Consider the following 26,337-nt stretch of genomic DNA (forward strand, 5'->3'; position numbering starts at 1 on the left):
GCCGCGGCTGCGGGTGGGCTTGGTGGAGTTGCTGAGATTGCTGGGGCTGTTCTGGCCGCTACTTCGGGGATGCCGCCAGTATATTTTGACGGAAGCGTATGGAGTTGGGGATGGAGACGTTGCACGCCATTTTTTCTGGCGTTAAGGAGTACATCATAGAGGAGCATTTGGGATACGGCGGCAAATATAGGGCTCTTGCTGCCGTTCATTTGTGTCTTGTCGCTTCAGTCTACGGTTTGTGGACGTTGGCCGTGCCCTTCTTCAAACGGTATAAAACAATACTGTACATGTCCTTTTCCACAGCATGTTCCGCTCAGTCAAGTACCACTTGAACCTTGGATGCACCTCCTCATTTATGTCTCGGGTTACAGGCTGTGACAGCGATAGATATGACAACCTGACTTCCGAATAGGTAGCCGTAGACTTCCTGGCTTCTTCCTTCTATGGCTAGTTCAAAGCGATATTGACTAACCCAACAGGCTCGCTTCCTGTCGGTTTTCCGCTGGACCGACCAACTCCCAGTGTCCAGCAACCAACACAGTTCCTCATACTGGAAGGGAAACGGGGCTTTCGTGTGCTAAGCACTCTTCAAAGCAAAGATATTTGAGCCGTTTATCTCCATACCCTGAGGAGCCGCCTGGTAGGGGCATTGAGGCTCGCAGCCCTGATGGATTGCTTGACTGGGGTCGGGTTCCTGACATGCGCCCAATGCTTTCACCGAGCACGGACGGTTAAGCTCTTAGCAAGCCGGGCCACACACCCCACGATAACTGGCGGTACGCTTGTATCGCCAATGCACTTGATTTTGAAGACTCTTAAGCGCTAGCAGTGTCACTGCCGCTGCCGCCGTTCGTAGCCTTACGCTGCTTGGGGACGCCGTGTGAGTAGCGAACGTCGCGAAGGTCCTCGAGATGGGAAAGATACGGCAGCTTGCAGTACGCCTTGCCGCCGCGATGCTTGCAGTCCATATTTTGGCAGATGTGCCCGTGGGTGCACTCCACCAGTCTGCATGCGCCGCGCCGTGGGCATGGCTGGGTTCGAGCGAGCGCCTCCAAGGCCGGTAGGAATTCGGCATCTAGGGGCTCGTGATCGTATTCACATCGATCGCCGGCGTCGCAGATTCCTTGAAGCTGGAAGCTGTTGCAGACCCGCCGTTTGTCGACGCGGGCCTTGAGGCGGCCCATGACACTGGCGCTGACGGGGGCCAGGTACGGGTCAAGGCGGTAATTGTTTTCGTTTACCGCGACGTAGCCCTGCGGCATCTCGTCTTTCCTTGGGAGATTGGCCAGCAGATGGGACACTTCTAGGGACCCATTGCCAGTGGCTGGCACGCCGGAGGGGGCAGGTGGGTCTGCGTACTGCTGCGTGCCTTTGGCATCAGTCGGGGAATTGACGTGCAGCATCTTGCAAGACTTGCCATAACGGCACTTCCCGATTGCGTAGAACAAGCAGGACGTCTTGTGCTCCTCACCGGGCTTGCCGGCTGAGCTCGACGACTGTTTGATGGGCGAGGCCAGCTGCACTGGCCCGGTATTGGGCTTGGAGCCGCTGGCGTCAATGGGATGATACTGGTTGGCGCCGTCGAAGGGAGCATGTCTGAAGACGGTGCGGAACTCTTCAATACCCATACCCAGCTTGGTGAACTCATCATGGAACCGGACACCAGGGGTATTAATCAGAGTGAACTTGGAGCTATTTCCCATAAAAGGTGTAAGCTCGGAAATGTAGCCGACGTCGTGGCAAGCGCCAAAGTATATGTGCTTGCACTGGCTGTTCTCGGCATAAAGACGTAGGAGCGCCCGCAACTTGAAGTCTGCGTTCTCCTTTAGCTGGCCGGCATCGACGAACTCGGTCAAGCCGCAGGAGCGGTTAAAGCTGGCAATAAATGGGGCCAGCGACCGGCTCTCGGCTCCGACCACGCCCGTCCTGGATAGAGCTTTTGACAAGCCGAAGACATTGGCGTAGATTCGCACCATGACCTGGCAGTGCTCCAGACCCTTGCGGCGCATACTGGCCTTGACCTCGTCGTTGAGCTTTTGCGCAGCGATGCTTCCACCCTCGGAACGTTTGGCGAGCAACGAGTCGTTGAAGACGTAGCCATCGCCATCGATCAAGACGAGCACAAACGGGTTTCGCTCCTGGTCCTTGGCCATTTTCTTGTATTTCTCTCTTGCCTCGCGCTCTTCCTCGTAATCGCTTTTGAGCCTCTTGTAATCCTCAATCAAAACCGCGTACTGGTCCAGCAGCCGAGAAAGGGCATCGCTCCTCCGGTATTCGGCGAGTTGGGCCGCGGCCCGTTCGATTTCTGGATCGCTGAGCATGGCTCCTGCTGTGGGAAAGGCGCTAGGGAATAATTAAAGAGAAAACTGGTCGTCAATTAGTCGATAGCGGAGGACAATCCCGATGGGGACGGCGATATCTATACTGGGCCTGCAAACACGCTATTTGAAGGTGCAGGGTTGGGTTGCAGTCGACGCTGCCCATGTGAGAATTAGTCTAGGGCGAAATGAATGGGGCATTGACCGATGAAAACGATGAGCCACGCAATGGGCTCGTGCATTGAGAGTTCCTGGTGAGAGATAACACGGACATCCAGAAGGAAAAGGCCTGAACAAAAGGTGACGTGAAGATCCTTGAAGCAAACAAAGGCGAAGAGCGGTAAGCAGCGGCAGGATTGATTGGGCCCCACCAAAGCAACACCCTGCGCCCCGCTGTCGGGTCCGGTTGACGTTGACCAGTAACGGAAACATGTGAGGGTCACTGGAAGGGCAAAGCAGACAACTCCCATTTCTCTCCCCTCTATCACCAAACACTTATCGACAGGCAGCTCTCACAATTCCCCAAAAACGCCCTCCACCACGTCCCCAAGCATCCGCAACCCATAGAACTTTGCCACATTCCGATACACCCTCAACCTCCTCATCACCTCCCCGCGACTGACACTCTCCCCCCACTCCCCGCTGCACGTACAATGCTCCATAAACTCATTGACCCTCAGCGCCCCGCACCGACCACACTTGAGATCTTGCGTAGTCCACTGCACCACCAGCCCCTCCACCTCCGCCAACAACCTCTCCTCGACCTCGTTCCGATCATACTCTTGCTCGCAGTACAGACACCGCCAGCTCCAGCTGCTCCTCTCGTCCTCGGACGTCGTCGCGGGAGGAAGCAAATCCTCGTCGCGGCACAGGTCGAGGTCGCGCGTCATGGTGCAGTTGTCGCAGCTTAGCTGCGGCAGGCGCAGCGACTCGGACGGGTTCTGGAAGGCGCCCTCCCGGGAAAATTCGCGCACGTCGAACAGGGCGAGGAGTTCCTTGCGGAGCAGCCGCGCTTCCAGCGTGGTGTTCTTGTCGAGCGAGAGGACCTGCATGAGCGATTTGACCAGTTCGAGGACTGGGTTGGCCAAGGAGTTTGGTTTGGTGCCGGTGCTGTTGACGAGGGCGGCTTGTGGGGTAAAGTGGGCGAGGTGAGAGCCTGGGAGGGAGGGGAAGGTGTAATCTGCTGCGAGCTCCGGGTGGAGGAGTTCGCGTATTTGAGTGGCGATGAGGGAGGTGATTTCCTTCTTGAGGGGCTTCTCGAAGGCCTTGCCGAGAATGATTTGCCCCGGGGCGTCCTCGGCGAGGGTCGCGTTGCCGTTGCGGATGGGGAGCTGGGTGAGGCGGGGGGAGGCGGTCGGGTCGGAGCCAGTTGCGGGCCGTTTGATGCCGTGCATGAGCTCGATGAACTCGACGACCCAGTCGCGGAAGATTGGCTGCAGCCGGACGGGAAGGAAGGTTGCCATTTGCCAATGCATAATCATCTGGAGGTCCTGCTCATCACGCTCAACAACTTGCTGGCACGCCTTGCCGCCGTAGTTGAACTCATCGTACCACACGAGGTAATCCCAATACTCCTTAATCTCCAGGTCGATAAAGTGAAACAGGGGCTTGCCCTTGATGCTCTTGAGGATGTATTGCGCGTAGGCATAGGCGTTGCCGACCTCGGATTTGGTCGTCTGCAGGAGCAAACGATTGGGGCTGGCGTAGATGACCTGCGAGCCAACCCTGCGGAAGTCAGCCATGAGCTGGAGGAGGGCCTTTCGGCTCATCATCTGCACATAGTAGTGCAGAGCACGGTCGTAGAGACACGACGCGGGAGACTCCACCCAGCGGACAAGGTGTTGGACCATGACATCAGCCATGGTCGACCCCTTGCAAGCTTCAGCCCACCAGGACTTGACCATCTCCCGAAGCACCTGCACGCCGGCATTTGCGAAAGCATTCTCGGCATATAAGACCTCATTGCCATCCGTGGTCCCGTCAGCTGCAGGGTTAAACGAGATGCTGTCGGCACCTTCAAGCTCGTTAATGAGCGATGAAGTAAGGATAGTGTTGATGGCAAGATTCCGGACGTCGATGTCAATGCAGACAGAGGCGAAGGTGCCGGGGTTGTTGACAGACGGCATTTGGACTTGATCGAGCGGTCCCGCCACATCATCTCTCTCGTACCCTGCGTGGTCAGGGCGTGGACTGGGCGACCACCAGAGGACCACATTGTTGGCCTGCAGACGGCGGGCGTAAGCCACATCGATCAAGAACCGAGGGTCGTCGCGCTCCAGGTTGCACAGAGGTATGTCTCCGTACTTGGCCAGCGCGGTGAGATGGTTGACCCAGGAGCCGAGGCTGAGGTAGTGGTTTACCAAGCGGCGCGCTACCACTGTCTGCCAACCCAGCGGCGGTAACGAGCTGTCGGCCGGGTCGTACCGTAGCGGCAGCACGGGGAATTCGCCCAGAATCGGAATGTCGTGCACGAGCAAGTTCCGCTGCGAAGACTGAATGACCAGCATGGTCGGTCCAGTCTCTTCCTTCTTCATCTTCTTCACCACATCGCCGACCTCAAGAAACGCCTTTCGACGCGTCGTGACCTGAGTGACCTTGAAGGCGAGCTTTTCCTGGTAGGGGAAGCATTCCTGCCAGTTGGAGTCAGCGCCTTCTTCGCGGTTCCTACGTGCTAGGAAGTCCGAGTACAGCTTGGCAATGTTTGGCAGATCTTGGCCGCCGTCTTTGCCCTTCTGCTGGATGACGATATGAGCCTGGTTAGCGCTCGTGGAGAACAGCCCGAAGATCTGACGCTCGCCGGCGCTGATGTGGGACAGGTAGATGTACGACATGCGAGCACCTTCCAGATAAGGTTTCGGCTTGGGCGGCTTTTTGAGGCTGTCGAGGTCGAAGCCTTGGTCAAGCCCTTTGCCAAGAACACCTGACTGGCTCTCGTCAATGGTGCAACGGTTGCCCAGCTGTAGCATGGCGCGAAGATTGAGTGGAAGCTGCTTCTCATACACTCCCTCGACACTGGGATGGTTAAAGAGCAGCGAGAACTTTTCGGCTTCGGCAAAGTAGATCTCCTCGGGCACGGTGAGTTTGAACAGGTGCACCGACGAATGCCCGTTTGGAAGCGTGTGATAGACTTGCTCGACGTGACACCCGTCAACTTCAATGTCCGGAAGCTCCCGGCCCTTGAGGTTAAGGAAGACCTGACGCGGGACGTTGATCTTCACCGAGTGGATCTTGGCATCTATCAGCACAAAGGCAAGAACGGTGCCGGGGCTGTCGGTTGCTCTGAGCTGCAGCAGTTGCCAGGTATTCCTGAAGGTGATCTCAACCTGGTTGCGGAAAGTCTGCTGGATATTGCTCTGGATGTGCCCGCGTCTGTCGCCAAAGAGATGACGCCTGCGGGCGCGAGCTTGTTTCTGCAGCTTCCACTTTAGTTTCTGGTACTCCAAGAATGAGGGATAATCATCGCTCGGAGAAGGCATCGTCTTCGGAAGCGCAGCAAACGGGTCCTGGTTCTCAGCCGGCTCAGGGGACTTGCGTTTCTGGGCCGCTGGTGGCTCCTGGGATGCGGATATGGCAGGGCTGACAGTCTTGGGTTTCAAAAGCTGCCCGATGTCCTCCAAGTCACCCAAGCGATGGGGAGTGTTAGGAAGGGCAATCTCCTCCAGGGGGCCTCCTTTCGTTGCCGGGCCAAACAAATCAGTAAGCTTCTTCTGCTTCATCTTGTCGTCCTTGATGTTGATCCTTCGCTGCAGCCAGTCTGGATGGGGGACGCGCGGCACAGGATTGCGCACTTTCTGCAATGCCGCAGGGATGGTAATCAGCTTCTGGATAACCGATCCAAGACGCTCGAGGTAGTAGTCCCAGTCAAGCAGTGCTCTTGGGTCTGTATCGGCGGGTTCCTCCTTGAGCCATTTCTTGAGGTACATGCGCTTCGTGTCCTCTTCTGCCGAGAAAATAGCAACGGGAACGGCACGCTCTGTGACAGGAGCGTTTTTCGGCCTGGCGCAGATGATAAATTTGCAATTCAGGCCCTTGTCCTTGACCATGCCCTCGCCCAGGAAATCGGCCAGACGCTTGGCAGTCGTGATGGAGGTCGACTTCTGCCCAGCATACTCCTCTAATGTCTTGGTCATGCTGCGGTTCTCGGAAATGAGATCCATCAGTTCCTCGTCCGCTAGTGTCGCCCCCTTACTGTGAAGCACATCAAGCCATTGGTTTGCGACCTTGGCAACCGCAGCATAGCACTCGGCCAGGGTCGTGCCCTCAAGGAAGAACTTGAAGATCTGCTGCTGGAAGATCTTGATGAGCTTGAGCTCACCTCTCCGCTTGACCTCGAAACCCTTCAGCTCCGCGAGACTGCCATCGTCGTTGAACACGGCATATCTCTTCTTGAGGTTCTTGTCCTCCTCTTTGGACGTGGGCAGAATCATGGCCTTGTAAGGGCCATCGACCTCGAAGAAGATGGAGTTGTCGCTGTGTGTCTCGTACTTGAAGGTCTTCGGGTCAACCAATGTCTGGTATTGGTGATTGGTAAACTTGGCATGGACAAGATGATTCAGCATGACGCAGGGGTACGAGATGGCGAGCTTCTTGCCGTTCTTGAGCTTGAAGGCAAAGTTTTCAGGAAATGTGGCCGGCAGCATGCACCAGATACCATCCGTGTCGAGCTCCAGGGGTCGGCCAAGTCTCTCAACCAGTGATCTGGCCAGTTGAATGATGGTCGCCCCTGTGAGACAGGTGACGCCTGCCATTTCCATTGAGTACCATCGCGAGCCCTTGCGCATCACGTAGCCGTAGAAGGAGTTGAGAATGACCTTATGTGCCAACTGCAGCGAGTCGAAAAGCACAATCATCTTTTTGGCATTGTCAACTTCTGAGGCTGGAGCGCCGGAATTCTTGAGCGCCTCAGTCTTGCCTTTCCAAACCTTGGCCTTGCCCTTGTAGTCGTAGCGACGGTCTCGGAAGTCACGGACCGTGTTGATGTAAAAGGGATTCTCTCGCTGGCAGATGATGGCTTCGCGGACGATGGTGGTCGAGTCGTGAATTTTGTGGTACACCTTTTGCGAGTACAGCTGCAGCCTCTTTCTGGTGAGAGTAGCTTGCTCATCAAGGCTCAGCTCCTGCCACGAGCGCATCGGATTGTTGGGCCCTTTGCCCGGAAATTTCTCATTCTCCAGGGCGTGCCGGATCATGTTGTACTCGTCGCGCTTCGCTGGCAAGTACTCGCCTCTCCATGCCCAAGGGAGCCTCCTGTCGCAAGTCTTCCCTGGACGGTTGAAGTCACATGCCGCGCAGTCGGATTCTGAAATCATGGAGTCGGGCTGAAGCCGGTTCGTCGTCATGATGTTGGGGTACATGGAGGCGACATCAAGATGGTAAATCAGCGGTCGCTCGCTGCGGTTGGGCGTCTCCTTGAGGTTTAGTAGCTTGGCTGTGATCTGCTGCTTGACCTCTTCGTAGTTCGTGACGTCGTCCATCGACTTCTTTTCTTCCACCGTGATGCTGAAGGTCAGAGCAGCGTCGAGATCGCGAAGAAGTTCGTCGACAGCACCAGGATCGACCGCAAAGTTCACTGGGATGTCGGAGCGGAAAACACCCGCCTCGATACTCTCGACATGCCCACCCACGTAAGTCTCCGAGTCCAACAAGTGACCCTCCCAGAAAGCCTCCTTGGGTGCGACATGCTTGTTCGGCAGCACGATATCCTTCTGGTATGCTTGTACCATTAGAAGCATTTCGCAGAGCGTACCGGTTCCCTTTCGTAATGTGTCGTCGGGCCCGAGGGGTAGAATGGTGCACAGGGAGAAGATGAAGGGATGGACGTATTTCATGTACAGATAGTAAGTGGCGACAGCATCGGAGACTGAATACTCAGCCAGGGTCTGGGGCCGCTCGCTCGCGTATGGGGTCATGAGCTCTGGGTCGAGCTCATCCGGGTCGTATCCGAGTTTGGCAACAGTGACAGCCTTGAGACCACGACTGCCCTGGGGCAGGTAACTGTCACGGTTGACCCAGTGGAAGCAGTCCATGTGCACGCTGTAGTTGCATTTGTACTGGTCTTCACTGTCCTTCTTCCACCCGATCTCGTGGTACATGTCGATGCCGTTCACGCTCGCTCGAGCCTCGACAAACGGCCAGTCGAAAAAGTCACCGTTGTAAGTGGCGATGACGGTGGGCCGTGCCTCCTTAACATGAAGGAAGAAGCGCTCAAGAAGCGCTTTCTCGTCTGGCTCGTTGAAGATCATGAAAGGCCCTGGGTATTCGGGTTTGGGCGTGTAGTCAAAGTCGGCAATATCCTCAGAGACAATCTCGCGGTTGGTGATTAAGAACCCTTGGCCGTCAATCATGTACGAGATCATCATGATTTGGTCGACGGCCGCATCGGGGAACTTCAGGGGCGCCTTGCACGTCTCGATATCGAAGGCCATGACGACGGGATCCGCTGGGGCCAGGCGCTCCTCGTTCCGAACGACAGTTGTAACCCCGTTCTTCGCCTCGACAAAGTACCAATTACCCACACGAATGTCTGCCGCAAATCAGTTCAGCACTGCCAGTTCAAGGCTCGGGGTCTGACATACCCAGGTCTATCATTACTCGGACGTGGTAGGGGACGTCGTACTCCCGGATATCGACAATGAAATCGCTCGCCTCGGCAAAAGAGGCATTATTTCGTCGCTCATCAATCGGTGAATCATCGTCAAAAAGATCGAAATTATCATTCGCGCTGTTCGTGTCAGTCACATCTTGGGACAGTCTTGGAGGGGGCGCTCACTTCGCGACCTCGGCATACGTGTCCATGGCATCCATGCCCTTCTTGTTCCTCTCAGCAATGGGCATAATATCCCTTCTGGCCGCCATCAAGTCTTGAACATTGTGAAACCTCAATTCCAGGAATGTCCGCCGATATCCGAGCAGATGGTTTGGCATCTTGAGATCCTCCTTCTCGATCCGCTTGATGCCCTTGACCACGCCGCCTCCTGGGACCCGTTTGCACCACTCTTCCACCTCGCCTTCGTGCCCTTTCCGGCAAGCGACAAGAAAGTATGGCTCGTACTCGACGGTTGCTTTGAACGTGGATCCGTCCTCCTCAATGAAGTAGCAGTCGAGAGCCGCCCTGCCCCCGCCGCCGGGGACTCGAGGGTCGTCGATTGAGGTGGGCTGCACATTGACGAGCCAGCCTTCGCGCTTCCGTCCAGCGTCATAGCGCGCAAAGCCCATGTTCTCGTCGATCTGGTGTGCCAGTGCTGTCCGCTCCCATTTCTCGTCTATGGACGTCGCCTCTCCCCGTGCGCTGGACGAGGCCGCGAATGTCCGGGTCCGTGTGCCATGGTAGGCAGCCTTGCCTCCGCGGCGGTACCCTTTCTGCGGTCTCCGGAGAGATGTGTTGGGCATTATCGTCGCCTGGGCCGGTGCCGCTCTGGGCTTCTGTAGGTAGGCAGGTTCCGCAGAGACTGAACTCCCTCGGCGCGGATGTGGTCTTATGATAACTTAAGACAAGGGACACAACAGAGAGAAAGAAGGGAATGTCGTCATGGAGCTGGCTACTCTGCTCGAGTGCCAAATAATCCTTTGGGAGCGCCGAAAGGTCTTGTTTTCCAGGGTTGATAAACTGGAGCCCTGCTTGCATCCCATTAAACTTGATTGGAGACGCGCGCGGTGAACCGCGACTGACGCGACCGCGACTGGCGGGTCGCAAGTCTGTCAACTGTTTGACCCTAACCCTGTATTCAGGCCCCCACCGCATTGTCGGTAAAGCACGGCCCGAACCGCAGACTGAAGATCGGATTGACGCTTGCATCACAAGCTCAGCACAGCTCAATGCTAAAAGGTATTTCCACTTCTGCTGATGCAGCTCCAGGACCAATGCATGTGCAATTGCTAATTTTGGGCTTCTTAGGTTAGGACAGTCCCCATGGACTAGTCAAGCCATTGCTCCAGGTCCACGGGCTGCTGATCGGTCAACACACTCTTCAACCGACCCTGACGACCGCCGGCACCACCGATAGTCACCTCCAAAATCCACCATGTCGACACCACAACCACCCGCCCGGGACCAAGGGCCCGCGGACTCAACCCCTCCATGGGTTCAAGGAACAAACGCACCTCCTCCATCCACCTTCCAGTTCTCGACCCAACAACCTCCTGAAATACAGCAACCCCAACAACCAGGGGCCAAACCCCGCCCTCGGCAGCCAACATTAACCGAAGCCGTACAAACCATCAAACCCTCCGACTTTTTAACTTTCCACCAAGCGCCATGCTCACGCACCGGCCTGCTGACGGGCATCGGCACGGGCGCAGCCGTCGGCGTCATGCGTTGGATCATGGGCTTGCCGATCCCCAGGGCGGCCAACTGGGCGGTGGGGACGGGGGCGCTGGCCGCTATGGGGCAGTACGAGTACTGCCAATTCCGCAGGCGGCAGGAGCGGGAGAAGGTGAAGCGCGTCGTCGAGGTGTACGCGGCAAAGCAGGCGCGGGAGAAGAGGGAGAAGGAGGAGGCGGAGAGGAAGGAAAGGGAGCGGATAGCGAAGGAGGAGGAGGAGAGGAGAAGGACGTCGTGGTGGAGATTTTGGTAGGAAAGAGTCCGGCTACGGCACAGGGAGCCATTGGGGGAGAGTGTATCATAGGGGGATGTAGGATACCATCTGTTCTAATGCCATAAGTGTCGACCATTCGGAGAAGGTTCTCTCACCGTCACGAAGTTCGCTGTTTCGGGGCTGACAGAGTTTTGGGACTAGTGAAGGAGAGATGCAAAGGAAGGTGGGTTCCAGACCCTCTACCTGCCAACAACCCTGCTCCGAGTCTGAGCCTAAAGGAGATCACCCAGTTGCTTTCAGACTGTCTCAACACTCCTTCCCACTCTGTATCTCACGGAGACCCTTGAGCTCATCAGTAATCGTAATCAGACTACCGCAATGATAATCTCTCGAAAACTGTTGGAGATGCGTTGTTGAAAAGAACCGAAGCGTGTCCGCAGTCAGGTCACTGACGCCGCGAAGCCGAAATCCCAGCATATCAACTCTTCTCTCCCTGTGCCGATTCTCGTCAATGCCGCTCGAACGAAAAAACCGCTTCCAATGATTGCCCAGCACCGCCCATCCAACCCCTCAACCAGAAAACGCCGTGCCTAAGGCAAAATCCTTGATCCCTTTAGCAATCCTGAAGCTCATTGTAGTCATTCCTCGTAACAAATCCAACCCAGCCGCCCAACACCAATCCAGCAAAGCAAATAGCACCCAATACCTCCCTCTTCAAACGCCAATTAACTCCTGACCGACCCCCTCCCTATCCAGAAACCGCACCCGTCTCTGCGGCTCCCCCTTCCCCTTGGTCTTATTCGTCCCTGCGATCTCCAGGATCCGGGGGGCAGGGCTGCCGCCGCGCCGGCGCAGGCTGCGCTTCGCCCGCGCCTCCTTCTCCTCGCGCTTCTTGTACTCGGCCAGCTGTTGGCGGCGCCGAACGGTGCGCGCGTACGCGGTTGCTGGCGTCGGCTTGAACCCGATCCCGTTGATGCCGGTGCCGTCGTCGTCTGAGTCGTCTGGGTCATAGATTGTGATTTCGTCGTCGTGCCATGTTAGCGAGGCGCGCAGAGGGTCGGTTATGGTTGGTTTTGCGGAGGTGGTTGGCGGTTTGGTTTTGGTCTTGGCTGTTGAGGTTGGGAAAGGGGGTGTGCCGGCTCGTTTGGAGGTGCGGTTGCGGGCTGGTAATTGAGGGTGTGACGACAGCGGTGGGCTCGGAAGGGGAAGGGATGGGGTCACGGTGCTGCCATTGTCGTCGGCGCTGGTGTCGGATGGTGCCTCGGGTGGCTCGGCGGAATCATTGAGGACGATGCGGACAGATTTGTGCAACTTGCTGGGGGTGCCTTCGTCGTGGACAAACTGGGTTTGCCGGGTGGATGGAGGGACGCCGGGGTAGACCTTTACCGCGGCGGCATCGGTATCGAAGTCAAGCATCTCGACATCGGGGAGCTTGACTCGTTTTCGTGATCCGTCGTCGTCGTTACCGACTGCAGACACGTCTGATGCAGATCCATCCCCGCCCCCACCTCCTAGCTGAAGACCCCGGAACCTCTGTGCTACACAAGTCCTCGGGCTGGCATTGTCGTCGTCCGGAGCAGAACTAACGTCGAAGGTGAAATGGGTGCTAGTGTCTAGTTTGGACAGCCCATCATTGAGCATTTCGCTCCGCTTTCGCTTGGGTGTTGAGAGAGGTGACTCGGTCATGGCGGGCGGCTAGCTGCTGATGTTGGCTGCGCTTAATTGCAGTCGCATAAGCTCGGCAGGGCAGCAGCGAGCTCAGATGGTTATTTGGTACAATCGAGCCTGTAAATAGCGCTCCTGTGAATGACGGGGAGGACGTGATTAAAGATTTAGACAAGGGAAAGCTGTCGAAGGTGGCACTCTACTGACCGAGCTGCAACTTGCCAAACCACTTGCGTGGCCCTGACTTTGTTGTGGAGAGAGGCCAAATGCCGGCAATCCTTCAGTTGCATCCGGTCGCATGCGACAAGGGAATCCACCCAGTGGATCCTTGCTGCCCAACAACTGGTGGGGCCTGCACAGGGCCTGTGTTTCCGAGCCAGTTAACATCTGAACTTCAATGGTTTTCCCCCGCCTCAGTTGTGCAGCCACGTGGGCGGAGCCAGCAAAAGAAGCTCCATGGTAGCGACTCGATTTTTCTACTCCGTGACATCTAGCTAAGCTCTTGGGCCTCTGAGATGTTTGTACCAAGGAATTGAGGGCTCAGGTGAATTTCTTCAAATTAGATGGAAGGCTGGCATTGTCTGAATCGAGTATGGTGAGGAATCTACCTAAGGGTAGGTACCTGGTAGTTTCACGGACTGTTACAGGTAGACTGATCATCTACTGATTACTACCAGGTAGTTATGTATCATACGATATAAATCCAATTCGGTCCGTGTAAGAATGACAGTGACTCTCGGCGTATAGGAGACGCATCTTGCATTTCTGTTTTCAGCTGTAACGTTATTGATGTCGCGCTTGTAGGAAGCTCGTCGTCGTTCTATGTTTGTGTCGGCGCTGAGCAAACGACTGAGTATGGAATCCTGGTTATCAGAAATAGCAGTGGTATGTCTAGTGCCGGGAAGATTTACCCGTTTGACCATCAATGGCGATTCTGAAACGGCTCCATACCTACCAGGTACTGCACTTGGTACCGTATGATAAACTTGGCACCAAAGACTCCAGTTTGCGGACGTCGCCAAGTTTAGGTTAAGGGCGGACGCAAGATACCTAGTCTAGGTACAGTACTTAAACAAGTGGTCGAATCGAAATGACGCCTTGTAAAACTAGTTCATTGACATTCCTGTATTCAAACTCTACCACCGCTGCCTTACCCTAGGTAGGCAGCACCCTGGTGGCAAGAATTCGCCTCTGTGAGGCTCCCTTGAATTTTCCTAGGTACGGTGCCCAATGTTAACGTTGACCCGAATGCTACGCTGAGCTGGATTCTAAAAATAAGCCCCAAACCGTCGGGCAAATGATACCGAGCAAAACAATCCAGCTCCACCCTCGCTGATCATTCTTTGTTTGTGAGTCCATGTAAAGGCAATACCTTTCCTTACGGTGAAGTGTTGCTATTCTGTTGGGCTCAACCGCCAGTCTAACCTCGATCCGAGTTCCACGCCGCTCAGAGCACCCATTCAGCGCAACCAACAGCAGCTCATACTGCCTGATTTCATTATCATTTTATCAACGACGGAACTCAGCGGGTTTTCGGTCTTCCCGTCATGCAGCTCGAAAGCCTCCTTCTGACAGTGGCTACGGCGGTCTCAGTCAAAGCTCACACAATCACTACCGACAACGTCAATTGCCGCAGTGGCCCAGAAACGACTTTCAGTGTTGTCAGGACATACGCACTAGGGGCCAGCGTAACAATAACATGCCAGACCTCTGGCCAGGACATTTTCGGCAATGCCCTCTGGGACAAGACCTCCGACGGCTGCTACGTATCCGACTACTACGTGCAGGGGGACGAGACGGACACGACCATCCCACCATGCCCCGGCCCCAGCGACGGCATCTCCTTGTACAACGGCCCGATCAACCGCACCGAGATCCTCACGCGCGGCCAGTACTGGATCTCGCGCCACGTGCCTTACTCCATGGAGGCCGTCTATCCGGACCCGCAGGGCCGCAACTACCGCACCGACTGCTCAGGCTTCGTGTCTATGGCGCTACACGCGAACGCACCTGGGTACAACACAGTGAGCCTGCCGGCTATCTCCGAGGCCATCGCCTGGGAGGACTTGCGCCCGGGCGACTTTGTGGGCACATTGGGGGAGGGCACCGCCGGCGCGAATGGGCACGTCGTGCTGTTTGTCTCGTGGGTTGATGAGTCTCACACGCAGCACAACGCGCTCGAGTGCCGCGACACGGCGTCCGGTTGTATCGCGACGATCCGCCCGGTAGGTTGGAAGAAGGGCAGTGTTGATGCGAAGCCGTACAGGTATATCCGGGTGACGGACTGAGCTGAGAGGTTTCGAGAGAGGACTGGTAGCGTGTCGGAGTGTCGACTGTCGTGGCGGCAGAAAGTGAGAAGTGCGGAGCGATTCGGACTGTTAGAGGCGAGGAGGCAGACGCTGAGCGCAGAGCCGGCAGAATTCAATGTTCTTACAGTCTTGCATAATCTTCATCTGGGTTCCAACACTCTGAGCCCATACCGAATTCAAGCCTTTAAATCATCCGTCTCACCTCGCTCTCTCACCGGCAACATCTTCCAGTTCCGCCTCCTGACAATTTCCACCACCAGGTGATACTCAACCTCCTCCTGCACCTTATCTGCAACCTCTTCGGCCGACCCATCTATCATCCCAACCCCCATCTCCTCCCACGCATCCACCACCCCCTCACACTCCCAACACAAACAGACTTCATACTTCACGCCCACCCTCACTACCGACACCTCCCTCGTCCTATCCATCCCCCCTTTCAGCACCCCGTTACCCAGTTTATCATCATGATCGATAAACCGGCCCGTCCTCACCAGCATATCCCTCTAATGTCGTCCCGCACTCAACTGGTGCGTGTGCCAGACGAGGTCGATATCCAGCGTCGGCACGAGCATCTCGCCCGGGTACAGCGCAAACAGCCGGAGGAAGGAGTCGTATTTCTCGACGGCGCGCCGCACGGTGCCCTCGAGCGAGGGCGCGCGGATCCACAGGTGGCGGTGCATCTTGTCGACGAAGGCGGCTTGCCGTGTGATGTTGTCTGCCAGCGGGGCGAGGCGGAGGCGGGAGGACTGGGCGTGGCGCATCATCTCGAGGAAGGCGAGGGTTTGTTTTGTCGGGGCGGGGCCGGTGGTGGTGTTGCGGAGGGTGTCAAGGTGTTTTGTCAGGAACGCGGTGCCCGTAAATTGGCGGCTACCGAAGCAGGTGGTTGCGGTTAGGATGGCTTCGCGGTGTGGTTGATGGTCGATGATCTTGAGGAAGGAGAGGAGGTCGGAGGGGAGGTTGAACGTGGTGGTGTACCAGGTTGCTGAGGCGGCTGGGAGGGTAAGGGTGAAATTAGAAGAGTCGATAGCGTTGTGCTAAGGAGATCAAAGTTGTTAAGTGACAGGTCTAAAGGGAAGGTCTTGGTAGACGACGTACGATTTCTTGCCAGGGAAAGATCTCGGCCAGCAGTCTGGCAGTACCGCTCGAAGGATTTGGGGTTGAGCAAGAAGCCATGCCAAACCATGAGAATATCTGTCCCGTACGCAGTGTCATTTTTGCCAAATGCTGGCTTGGATTGGAACTCACTCACCTAGAGGAGGCAGAAATGGCAATTGCAGTGATATACCTTGCTTCTGAGACACAATACTTGCTGCCTTGTCGACCCACAAGTCGAAGCGCGCAACTGCTAGGGTCAAGAAGTATTCCCACTTTCGTCTTCTCTTCTTTGCCCAGTCTGAGTCCCGGAGTTTGAAGGGCTGTCTTTGGGAGTGGCCATGGACTTTGCGGTAGACGATTCGATGAACTTGCTTGACACCGAACACGGTGTCGAGATCTGAACTATTGATGATGTCGGACGCCACTGACCGAAGCTCCAGGTGCCAGTTGACGACATCGATGCAGAATTTCGGCACACAATGTCAATGCCACGGGCCTGTGCCATGCTGCGTTCATGCAGCGTTTTGAGGTGGGCGGCATCAATAAGCGGCATGTTGCCCAACTTGCCAAAACCTGTCGAGTTATTCGACTCGAAGTCTGAACAGTGGGTGGAGCCCGACCTAATTTAATGTCTGCCTCACTCTCCACCTCGCAGGCAGCATGCTCCGGATTTCTCAAGCAAGAGCCTCGCCGTCTTGCCTCGCCGAGTGTTATCAGCCTTCAGTACAACGTCTCTTCCCCAAAGCAGAACCGAGTAAACGCGCGAAGGGTGGATCGGCGCGATGATTCCCCGTGCCCGCCCTTTGGCACAGCCACGCCATCACCAGTCCCTGCGAGTGGACCCCACGACAACAGTATCGGGGAGCGTGACCACGTCCAAGATAAGGCGGCATTCCCAAGGCGACCACCGAGGGTCGTCAGAAAACCGTAGGAAATCATCCGAAGCGGCGCAAAGGCAGGCTCAAAACCCAGTGCCCGCTGCTACACCAAAACCATCCTCGAGGGCTGAGCCTGGCATTGACCTCACACTCGACTCGTTCCAACTGTCAGGACGCCTTCATTTCAGCACAATGTCCCGCTTCAAAGCAATGACTGCAGCTTTGCGTCTGGGCAAAGGGCCGCCGGCATATATCACGCCCGGGCTAGATGTCGACGAAGTACCGCTTGATGGAGGTTTCGAAACACTGCGGAGTGAGCTGGAGAGGTTGTACTGGCAAGGGATCAAAGCCGAGCTCGAAAACATCATCCACACTCTTCAGGCATGGCAGGAGCCCGAATTCGCAGACAGCCCAACTTCCGGCGAAGACGATTTCGTCCATGGATACGATGCATTTCTTGATCATGTCAGCCAGGGGGCTCGGGAATTTGCCATCCGTCATGGTATGGTATTTACCTTACTGCTCACACTGCGCCCCAGGGACAAGCCTCTGTATGGCGGATGTGCTTGCTCACACGCACAATCCCCATAGACAGAAAGAAACAAGAATCCTTCCGGTATGAGCCGGCCCTGTGCCGGGTAGCGATGGACCGGAGGGCCGAGTACGTGAGCACCAAGCTCAAGTCGTCTGTCAGGAGAGGCATTGAAGGTGTGCATTCCTACAGGATTCAGATGCTTCGAAACAGCTAACGGATGTAGCACGGCCTACATGTAAGCTCGATGGAATGGAATTGCGAGCGTGGTCGTTACTCCAGGCTGCTGGTCCGTAATCACGCCCATTATGGAAGAACCGTGATTTACTCGACGCAGGCTTCCTGGACATCGACAAGCTTATCGAACATCGACCGCCGTTGAACAAGTCACAGAGACCGGCAATTCCTCAACGTATGTTTTCCATCCAGTTCCTTATCCTCAGCTCTAACAGGATGAGGCAGTCACTCTCGCCCAGGATGACAGCCTTCAGACCCCCAAGTTGCAGGCCCTGCGCTGCGCACGGCCCGACTGCAACAAAAGCATATCAGGTAGCATGTTTGTCTCCGACGACCCCAAGGACCCAGGCACAATCTGTGAAGATTGTTACTGGCAGCATCACTACGGCGACGACTCTTACTCCAAAGCCTACAAGCACTGCGTCTTGCAGGGCTCCATTACACCCGAGAAAAGCAGACAGCTTTGTTCCTGCCGAGCAGTGCCGCACCACGACGGCTCTGGCATCCCTCTGACCCTATTCCCCGTCAACAAGGAAGCGAAACACAATGTCGGCATCGGCCAGGGTGACGTGAAGTGCAGCCTTCTCGAACTCGACGAGCTCGTCGGCCGGGCCAAGTACGACGGACTGTTGGAAAGCGTGGGCATGAAGGAGAGCAAACTCTCTAACATCCTGGCCAAGATTTCAGCTGCTGAAGCAGCCGCCAACACCGGGAACTCCGGAAGCTTCTCAGAGGGCCGGCTGACCAAGATGAAAACGGCGATAAGATTAAGCTCTGATGACATGCCGAGTGCAGCCGAAACGTATCCTGATATTCCCCCATTCTCCCGGGCGTTCGCACGAAAGAACGCCTCTAGGGATGTTCATATGGCGCAGAATCGGACCCCTTGTGGTTGAGAATGGTGTAGCCAAGTGAGTTTACCTTTGTGCAGTTTCTGGGAGATATGGCGGCTGACATAGCATACTAGTACCAAGTCAGGGGCACTCATCGCTCTTCGCGAGGTGCCTGTCTTTCATGAGCGATTTGCGCTGGCCACTAAGCGAGACACAGCGCTTGTCGTGTCCGGTTCTTCTCAGCGGACCTTGTGGAAACAGACGCGTAAGCCCAATGTTCCCAAGCGATACAAGGCAGTCATGAAGCAGGTTATTGGTGCACCTTTTACTGGTATCTTTCCGCTGGACGACGAGCTCGAAATCGGCCGGGATCTCCTGGCTGCCAGCAAGCAACTAGACGATCTCAGCTTCAAGGACCAAGCCGTGCTGGACTCGGTTCTTGAATCCTCGATGCACAAGCTGAAGAACCTCTTACAGATTCATGTGCGACTGTACCTGAACAGCCTTGCTTCTCGGCTTTTTGACCCCAACACAACCTTGGCTTGGAGTGCAGACAACAACTGCCAAACCTTCTGCAACTCCCTCATCGATGCCTCCATCTTCGAGCCCCTCGTGAGCAAGCCACTTCCAGGCGACGCCTCACCCGGGCCTCTTTACCTCTTCAGCTTCGTCACCCGGTCCCCACCTGAATCCGGGTACGTCCGGCACAAGGTCAACAGCAAATATGACGTTCCTCTAGGGTATGTCGAGGAGTACCTCCTCCGCTTCCATTTCGGTCACAATTCCTCGGACCTAATCGACACCTGCCACGAGTACTGGACCGACTGGGCGGCGTTCGACGGCCCCATCCACCCCGACCCCTACCACTCCCCCTTTCCCTGGGACTGCACCGAAGCCTACGGTCGCTACCCGACCGTCTGCGGCGGGCACCAGCTGGAAGGCAAAAAGGACACAGCATGCAACCTCTCCAAGCACATTTGGGCCTTTCCCTTCGACGCATGGTCCTTCATCGCGCAGCACCTGACCCGTGACAAGTACCTCTACCCGACCATCACCATGATCACCGACACAGCCACCGCCAATAAACAACAGCAACAATCCTGGACGACAAACCGGCTCACCCTCCTCCGCGCCAACACCCTCCTCAGCCGCGCCGCCGTCGCGATGGCCGGCACCCCGTTATTCCACGCCGCCACCGCCTGGCTGCACTCGGACTCGCCCACCTCACTCCTCGCCCACCACACGAACCTGGCGAGAGTCAGGTTAGGCGGTATTCACCGCGCCCAGCCGTTCAGCCACTACTTTGACACCGGGCGTGGGGGCTTACTTTCTTGCCGAGTGGGCGCTGTGGTCTCGGGAGGAGAAGATCAAGGCGTATGAGGGGGCAAGGAGGGAGAGGATGGTGATGGCAGATGTGCCTGTTCGTGGGGAGACGGGGATGGGGTTGTTGGTTTTGACCAGTCCTGGAAGAAGGGGGAGAGGAGGATGATTAAGGGGATGGATAAGGGGGTTAGCGGTGTTGCTGGGTTTACTGGGACGCGGAATAGTACTGGCGGCGGTCCTTGGAGAGGGTGGGATGTGCAGGTTCAGACAGCGATTGTGTGGGAGGCGCTGGATACAGCAGACTGTGGATTTACGGCTGGTGATACCGTCAGTGGTGGTGCAGAGGGAGCGGGAGGGACAGGCTTTGCGGTGAGTTCTGGACCGAACTGTGGCAGCTGCAGCGGCTCAGCGACGGCTTGCGGAGGAGGGACAGATGGCGGCGGTGGGGATGGGGCCAGCGGTGGGACAGGGGATGGCGGTGGAAGTAGCGGTGGTGGAGGTGGAGGTTGTGGCGGCGGTTGTGGTGGCGGGTGTGGAGGGGGAGGAGGTTGACGTGGGTCAAACAACTTCAAGTTCGAGCCTTCTCAGCTCTGTGTGAGAAGTTGAGTATCAATTCGCAAAGTCTATGCCGCCGTCTGAGTCAGACCCCTTGCCTGGACGTTAATAGGAGTAACAACAAAGCACGTCGCTCGACGAGTGACTTTAACACGGAGTATAGTACTGTACTAAGCAGTCTGTATTGCGATAGATCAGGGCCTTGAGACGAGGGTAAAGGGAGTGATATGCCAGATGGTTACTCGATGCGGGGTCGAGATGCCGGTGCCGCCTGAGGTTTCATCGTGGCCGGGGATGGCGGAAGAGCAACAGGCCGCAGATCGGGCTATGAACCTTTTGCTGCATTAGTCGCCGCGTCAGCATAGGCCAGTGCAGAGAGCATAGATGCATAGATAATATGAGGGTGGTCTAACCATTGATGCGCATGCCGCTCTGTTTTCCTCATATGAACTTGAATGTCTTGCAGCGCAATCCCAACCCCTTAAGCTCGCGTTGCAGTCACCGCCCCCCCCCCCCCCCACTCACCCCAACTCGCTGCCCAACTTTAGGAATTTATCGCAAATAAGCTTGATTCTCGTTCAGAGGTCGACTGACGAACTCAGCTCAAAATGACGTTTTTGGAGAGTTTGGAGGGGCACAAATGGCAATGGCCGATTTTGGCGAGCTTTGTCGCCCTTTACCTCGTGCGCATGGCAGTGAGGTACCACAGACTTCGCTACTTCAGAGGGCCATGGGGATCTGGCTTCTCCAAACTTCAGTATGATTACAAAGTCTATACGGGCGAAGCTCACGCCTGGTGCCGAGACGTGAACGAAAAATACGGTGCGTACCATTCGTGGCATGGCTCAGCTTCCACTTACATTGTGAGACTGATTAACCCTCAGGTCCCATCGCCCGTATTGGGCCCAACTCTCTCATTACATCATCCTCCAATGTTTGGATGCACATCAACACAAAACCGGAGTACAAACGATCCAAGTGGTACTTCAGCGCCGTGCGCGTCGAACATCAGCGCGACCACATCTTTAGCCAGACCGACACCAGGCTCCACGATGAGCGCCGCAAACAGATCGCTCCAGGTGTAAGCCATCCGAACGTTGAACCTTTCCCAAACCACATAGTCACCTCTTTAATTCTATCTAGTACTCCGGCCGCGAAAACCTCGAGCTCGAGTCCTCCATCGACTACCGCCTGCTCGAGCTCCTCGACCTGATCCGCACCAAATACCTCTCAGACCCCTCCAGAGGCTACATCAACCCCATGGATCTCTCCAAGAAAATTCAGTACTTCACCATGGACGTCATCAGCACGCTCGGCATGGGCCGGCCCGGTTTCGGCATGCTGCGCGCCGACGCCGACATCGACAACTATATCCGCTCAAGCGAGGAGGGCATGCGCATCGCCAACACATTCAGCGCGCTGCGGCTGAGCTGGATCGCCCAGGCGCCCGTCATTGGCAAGCTGGTCTGTCCGCAGTCGACGGACGTGAAAGGATTCGGTGCCATGATGGGCGCCTGTTTCCGGGCTGTCGATGAGCGGCTGCGGGACGCGGACCATGACAAAAGACGGGACATGCTCGCGTCGTTTATCCGGCACAAGCTAGTCGGGGATGAATTGAAGAGTGAGGTGTTGGAGACGCTGATTGCTGGTTCGGATACCACTGCCGGCGCGTTGAGGGCTACCATGTTGTATGTTATGGCGAACAAGAGGGTGTACGTCAAGTTGCAGGAGGAGATTGATCGGGCGGTCAGAGAGGGGAGGGTAAGCGGGGAAGGGGTGATATCGTATTCTACGGCAAAGCAGCTGCCGTATTTGCAGGCCGTCATCAAGGAGGGCCTGCGGGTGTTTCCTCCTGTGAGGAATATCGTACCTAAAGACGTGCCGGTCGGCGGCGATACAGTCCTTGTGGAGGGCAAGCCGGTGTTCCTACCCGGTGGTGTGGATATTGGGTTCTCAGCCTTGGCCATGCATCGCGATAAGAAGGTGTACGGAGAGGACGCAGATTCGTTCCGTCCGGAGCGGTGGTTTGATGCAAACCAAGGCAAGCTCGCTGCTATGATGAAGGTTCATGAGCTGAGTTTTGGGCACGGTAGATGGCAGTGCTTGGGGAGGAATGTGGCTCAGATGGAGTTGAATAAGGCAATCTTTGAGGTAAGTGCTCCTATTGTACGATCTAGCAACAAAAGATTGCTGACAGAGACAGTTGTTTCGGTACTTTGACTGGGCTATTGCGAATCCCGTCAAACCATGGGATGCTATGAACGCTCTGGGACTTTTCATCATCAATGACTTTCTGGTCCAGGTTTCAGCCCGATGAAGATTGGAAGACACGACGGGCTTGACTCTCCATTGTACAACCATGGTTAGGAAGATATGTTAAGTAGTGCGAAGTAGCTGTTGCCCAATATTTCTGCTGTCATTCTATGGCACACCGTCGTCAACTTGCTGTCCCGGAGATGTTTTACGCAGCAGAAGTCGGTGAAGCGGCAGCTCTAATTTTTTCCTGCTATATAAACACAAGTTTTTAGCAAATTACTAAGCGTCAGTGGTTTAGTGGTAAAATCCATCGTTGCCATCGATGGGCCCCGCGTTCGATTCGCGGCTGACGCATTGTTTTAGTTCTTCTCAAATCTCTTTTTTCCAAGAAATATCATGGATGATCCACAGCTTGAATGGAATTAGTTGCATCACTTCCACACGTTCCTGGCAGCTCATGAGTCGTCTGCTCATGAGTCGTCTGCTCATGAGTCGTCTGCTCATGAGTCGTCTGCTCATGAGGACCTATGACCACCCCTTTGCGGCTTCATTTTGAGCCCATCGGTGGCCCTGGCTGCCAATACCGTCTGTCCCACCATCCCTTCATCAATGAAGTCGTGTTCCGGCAGCTTGGCCGCTCGTGGGCCTCCTTGTCGCCGTACGGCCACACTGGGATAAAGCAGACCTCGTCAAAGCCGCAGCCGGCGCACTCCTTCCACCTGGCCCATCTCAGCTTGTCCATCAGATTCCGCAATTCCCGTCTCGCCCGCTCCAGTGAGCCCTCTGCAGCATCTGGTTCCTCCACCACCATTTTGCGCACCTGGAACAAAGTGGAGCAGATGCTGTGTGTAACGGTTTCGACGGCGGCGAGGACGAGACCGTCTTCGTGTGTCTGGGGGGCGACCCCCAATGTGTAGAACCGGCTACAACGCCCCATAGCGGCACTGTGCCCATCGTCCTCAACCGCATGGTCGATATGAGTGTTCAACAGCCCATTGACCTCGGCCTGCATCACCTCAACGGTATCAACCTCGGCCATGTACTTCAACCGGTCAGCGTACCGAGCCACCACCATGTCCACCACCCCCTGCCAGTCAACTGCCATCTTCACTTCACCTCTCCGCCCCTTGACGACGTCCTCAACCCTTAGCCTAATGGCTCTCAACTCGTCATCACTCGGACCCACCAGTCTCGGCATCCTCTCTGTCCCATTGGGATTCGCAAGATCAATCTCATAAAAGAACCCTGACACCATGCTCCCCCAGTCAATCTTGACTCTTCCGCCCCCGATATCATGATACCTCCTGGAAACAGCCCTGATATACTCGAACAACCTTACCTCCCCTTCGACACCACCGCCGCCAGAACCACAACCACCCGCAGGACAATCCGGCCGCCGATTTGCAGACACCAGCTCCAACCCCTTGGAAAAATCGCACTTGATCACCTCGAACCCAGCCTCCATCCGCAACACGCCGTCCAGACCCCAAGATGAGACAATATCGCAGAGCTCTTGCGCACGGCCCCTCTCGTCCCAGAGCGGAGCAGAGCGGTTGAGTCGCAGGATGAGGTCTTGAGTGTCGAGCGTGCCCATGTCGGTGTTGCCTGCGGAGGTGCCGTCGAGGTAGAGGAGTTGGAGTAGGGTGGTGGTTAGGTAGGTGTGCAGGTAGCCGTAGGAGTCCGCGTCAGCGTCCTTGGCTAGATGGAGAGAAGGTTGGTGATAGTAAGAGGGTTGACGAGGGAAGTGGAGGGGCTGCTGGGCCATGGATGGCGGCGGTGATGATCCCGGTGGTGGTGAACCGGGTGACCCGGGGTTGTCTCTTCGCCGCCAGCGGGGATGCGCAAACTGTTCGGCATGCTCAATCTCGAAGGCGAGCCACTCCGGCCCAGGAGGCGGGGTCGGGCTATGGGTGCCATGATGGAGAGTGACGCCGGCTGGGATCGTGGTGAGGAACAAGGACATGCCGTTGTGGTTGAGGGACGAGCCCCACTGGCGCATGGCTGAGTGAATTGTGTTGAATATATCAAAGGCATTTTGCCGCGCGGCGGCTTCACTAGGGCCAAAGCCTTCATGCTCGGCGTCAGTGATGGAGGCGGTGGCGGATGAGAGTGTCGCGAAGGCTGCTATGCAGGCGAGTCCGAATCGCGTGATTCGCGCCGTTCGTTCCATCTGGCGGTGGATTTGCTAATTAAGTCTGCGTCGCTGACACCAACCGCGCGTGCTCCTCAAGGGTGCCGTTGTTGGTAATTGCCGGACAGACTAGGTAAGTGTACGCGAGTGGAAAAATCACTAGGCTGTTTGAATGATGGACAAGCCTTGAGTTTTCATTCCCGTAACAAAATGCAGTTTTAGGCTAACGAATCACCCACCTTCCCAAACTGGTCAAATATCCTGACGCGGCATTTGAGCTGTGCCGAAACCGGATGCTGTCCGACATCAAGGGATGCAACACCACTATAAGCCTCGACAGCGGGCAAACCTGTCACAGAAACGGCTGGGGAATGATACTAACATCATCAACCATCATGAAGTTCTCAACTGCGTAATCTAATTACCCCTCCACTTTCTTGATGCCTTGGGCCTGAAGCTTCAATGTCGCTTCATTGAACTCTTCATCTTCCGACGGCAACTCCAAGTGGAAGTTGGACAGTTGCGCGGCTCCAATTTCCACGTCCCCATCCGTCTCAAAAGCCAGAATATGACCTCCCCGTTGCCTGTCCTCCGTGATGAAGTGGAAGTGGTCGCCGGCAACATTGACTCCCATCACGTACTCCGGGCACCTGAATCCGACGATTGTCCCCTTGACCGCCTCAAACGTATGGGTCGTCTGCCGGGAGCACACATCCACCATCCCTTCCCTAGGCTTGAGCTGCCCGCCAGCTGTTCGGACATTGATCTTTGTGAAAACCCCATCCATGCGTACCGCCAGGAAGTGATTCCTTGCTTTGGGGAACATTGAGTTCAGCAGATCCTCGAGGCCGGCCTTTCCCGAAACGGCAGCCTTTTTGGTCGTTGTAGGGCGGAACCGCGTTACGGTAGCAAAGGGCGTGATGGTGGTTTCTGGGTCAATGTGCACGACGGACCCATCGGCTTTCATCTGGTACACTTCGCTCTCGACCACGATCATCTCTCCGACCATATTGCGGAAAGTGCCCAGGCCGTGGTCGCCGTGCTCGAGAACGCGAGCAATCGGGATGCCATGAGTGGCGACGCCATCCATCAAGGCCGAGACAATAGAGTATTGAAAGACTTCGTTGAAGGCCATTCTGAGTCGACTCATTGCGTGCTGGCGGTGTTCAGTGATTTCGGGCGGAGATGTAGAGGAATCCAGTTAAGCATACGGAATACAGAGCATACTTGGCTGTCCGTGGGCCAGTGCTTTTTTTCAACTGTCCTACTCTCCTCCGGAGGAGAGTGGGCCACAAAACCGATGGTCAGCCTAGAAGCAGTGGTCAGGCGTGTGAGAGACAAGTGGCATCAAGGCGAGGCACCGGGCACTGCAAATGCCGACTCAATTCTGCTAATCCAAAGCTAAGGAAAGGAAGAGGGGGAGTATACAGGATGCGCGTCTCCGACGCAAGAAAGATAAGTGGGCGCACAGGCCACCCACCGATGACCCACCGATGAGAGCATGAGTCCAGAGTGCGCTTTCCGTCACAACCGTTGTTGGATTCGTGTGACTGCGAACTCCGCTACAAGCAGCACATTGCCAAGACGACAACCAAAGGTCTCACAGCCGCTCTGGCCCTGAGGAGGCTGAAGATGCTTTCCCCGCAACAGCAAGACAACTGTTTGTAG

The 26,337-nt window shown here is 56.0% G+C and overlaps 11 protein-coding genes and 1 non-coding gene across 12 annotated transcripts; 5 read left to right on the forward strand and 7 right to left on the reverse strand.

Moving 5' to 3' along the window:
* Nucleotides 1–857: 857 nt before the first annotated feature.
* N657DRAFT_554160 (uncharacterized protein) lies at nucleotides 858–2,321 on the reverse strand (the record flags this gene model as incomplete). Its single annotated transcript, XM_062787925.1, has 1 exon — nucleotides 858–2,321. A coding segment is annotated over one exon (1,464 nt), but the record flags the coding sequence as incomplete, so codon positions are not given.
* Nucleotides 2,322–2,763: 442 nt separating this feature from the next.
* Nucleotides 2,764–9,899, reverse strand: N657DRAFT_691988 (DUF1744-domain-containing protein). Its single transcript, XM_062797132.1, has 3 exons — nucleotides 9,088–9,899; nucleotides 8,894–9,039; nucleotides 2,764–8,841 (listed from the first exon to the last, which is right to left on the reverse strand). Exons 1-3 carry the CDS (start codon nucleotides 9,705–9,707, stop codon nucleotides 2,831–2,833), a joined length of 6,777 nt encoding a protein of 2,258 aa, XP_062645829.1. The 5' UTR covers nucleotides 9,708–9,899; the 3' UTR covers nucleotides 2,764–2,830.
* Nucleotides 9,900–10,210: 311 nt separating this feature from the next.
* On the forward strand, nucleotides 10,211–11,160 carry N657DRAFT_647585 (cytochrome oxidase biogenesis protein, Cox20 subunit). The gene has a single exon (XM_062793345.1). It carries the CDS (start codon nucleotides 10,340–10,342, stop codon nucleotides 10,889–10,891), a length of 552 nt encoding a protein of 183 aa, XP_062645830.1. The 5' UTR covers nucleotides 10,211–10,339; the 3' UTR covers nucleotides 10,892–11,160.
* A 406-nt stretch (nucleotides 11,161–11,566) lies between these two features.
* Nucleotides 11,567–12,538, reverse strand: N657DRAFT_657538 (uncharacterized protein; the record flags this gene model as incomplete). The annotated part of the gene is made up of 1 exon (XM_062794822.1): nucleotides 11,567–12,538. One exon carries the CDS (start codon nucleotides 12,536–12,538, stop codon nucleotides 11,567–11,569), a length of 972 nt encoding a protein of 323 aa, XP_062645831.1.
* Nucleotides 12,539–13,899: 1,361 nt separating this feature from the next.
* N657DRAFT_647587 (uncharacterized protein) lies at nucleotides 13,900–15,139 on the forward strand. Its single transcript, XM_062793346.1, has one exon. The coding sequence runs from the start codon at nucleotides 14,065–14,067 to the stop codon at nucleotides 14,803–14,805; it is 741 nt and encodes a 246-aa protein (XP_062645832.1). The 5' UTR covers nucleotides 13,900–14,064; the 3' UTR covers nucleotides 14,806–15,139.
* A 193-nt stretch (nucleotides 15,140–15,332) lies between these two features.
* Nucleotides 15,333–16,002, reverse strand: N657DRAFT_682526 (uncharacterized protein; the record flags this gene model as incomplete). Its single annotated transcript, XM_062796491.1, has 2 exons — nucleotides 15,333–15,863; nucleotides 15,925–16,002. The coding sequence occupies 2 exons, from the start codon at nucleotides 16,000–16,002 to the stop codon at nucleotides 15,333–15,335; spliced, it is 609 nt and encodes a 202-aa protein (XP_062645833.1).
* Nucleotides 15,805–16,591, reverse strand: N657DRAFT_106049 (uncharacterized protein). Its single transcript, XM_062785750.1, has 2 exons — nucleotides 16,115–16,591; nucleotides 15,805–15,820 (listed from the first exon to the last, which is right to left on the reverse strand). The coding sequence occupies exon 1, from the start codon at nucleotides 16,475–16,477 to the stop codon at nucleotides 16,181–16,183; it is 297 nt and encodes a 98-aa protein (XP_062645834.1). The 5' UTR covers nucleotides 16,478–16,591; the 3' UTR covers nucleotides 15,805–15,820; nucleotides 16,115–16,180.
* Nucleotides 16,592–16,994: 403 nt separating this feature from the next.
* Nucleotides 16,995–19,784, forward strand: N657DRAFT_635497 (uncharacterized protein; the record flags this gene model as incomplete). The annotated part of the gene is made up of 5 exons (XM_062791347.1): nucleotides 16,995–17,304; nucleotides 17,394–17,510; nucleotides 17,672–17,746; nucleotides 17,797–18,373; nucleotides 18,539–19,784. 5 exons carry the CDS (start codon nucleotides 16,995–16,997, stop codon nucleotides 19,782–19,784), a joined length of 2,325 nt encoding a protein of 774 aa, XP_062645835.1.
* Nucleotides 19,785–20,786: 1,002 nt separating this feature from the next.
* On the forward strand, nucleotides 20,787–22,599 carry N657DRAFT_673269 (cytochrome P450; the record flags this gene model as incomplete). Its single annotated transcript, XM_062795680.1, has 4 exons — nucleotides 20,787–21,104; nucleotides 21,167–21,363; nucleotides 21,426–22,433; nucleotides 22,480–22,599. The coding sequence occupies exons 1-4, from the start codon at nucleotides 20,891–20,893 to the stop codon at nucleotides 22,597–22,599; spliced, it is 1,539 nt and encodes a 512-aa protein (XP_062645836.1). The 5' UTR covers nucleotides 20,787–20,890.
* A 221-nt stretch (nucleotides 22,600–22,820) lies between these two features.
* Nucleotides 22,821–24,829, reverse strand: N657DRAFT_647592 (uncharacterized protein). The gene has a single exon (XM_062793347.1). The coding sequence runs from the start codon at nucleotides 24,706–24,708 to the stop codon at nucleotides 23,086–23,088; it is 1,623 nt and encodes a 540-aa protein (XP_062645837.1). The 5' UTR covers nucleotides 24,709–24,829; the 3' UTR covers nucleotides 22,821–23,085.
* On the forward strand, nucleotides 22,822–22,892 carry N657DRAFT_t104. The gene has a single exon. It is a non-coding gene; the product is annotated as a tRNA-Gly (tRNA).
* A 44-nt stretch (nucleotides 24,830–24,873) lies between the features above and the next one.
* On the reverse strand, nucleotides 24,874–26,065 carry N657DRAFT_647593 (alpha-acetolactate decarboxylase). Its single transcript, XM_062793348.1, has one exon. The coding sequence runs from the start codon at nucleotides 25,802–25,804 to the stop codon at nucleotides 25,091–25,093; it is 714 nt and encodes a 237-aa protein (XP_062645838.1). The 5' UTR covers nucleotides 25,805–26,065; the 3' UTR covers nucleotides 24,874–25,090.
* Nucleotides 26,066–26,337: the final 272 nt, after the last annotated feature.

Source organism: Parathielavia appendiculata, assembly GCF_033297405.1.
Source record: "Parathielavia appendiculata strain CBS 731.68 unplaced genomic scaffold N657scaffold_10, whole genome shotgun sequence".
Lineage (NCBI taxonomy): Eukaryota > Fungi > Ascomycota > Sordariomycetes > Sordariales > Chaetomiaceae > Parathielavia > Parathielavia appendiculata.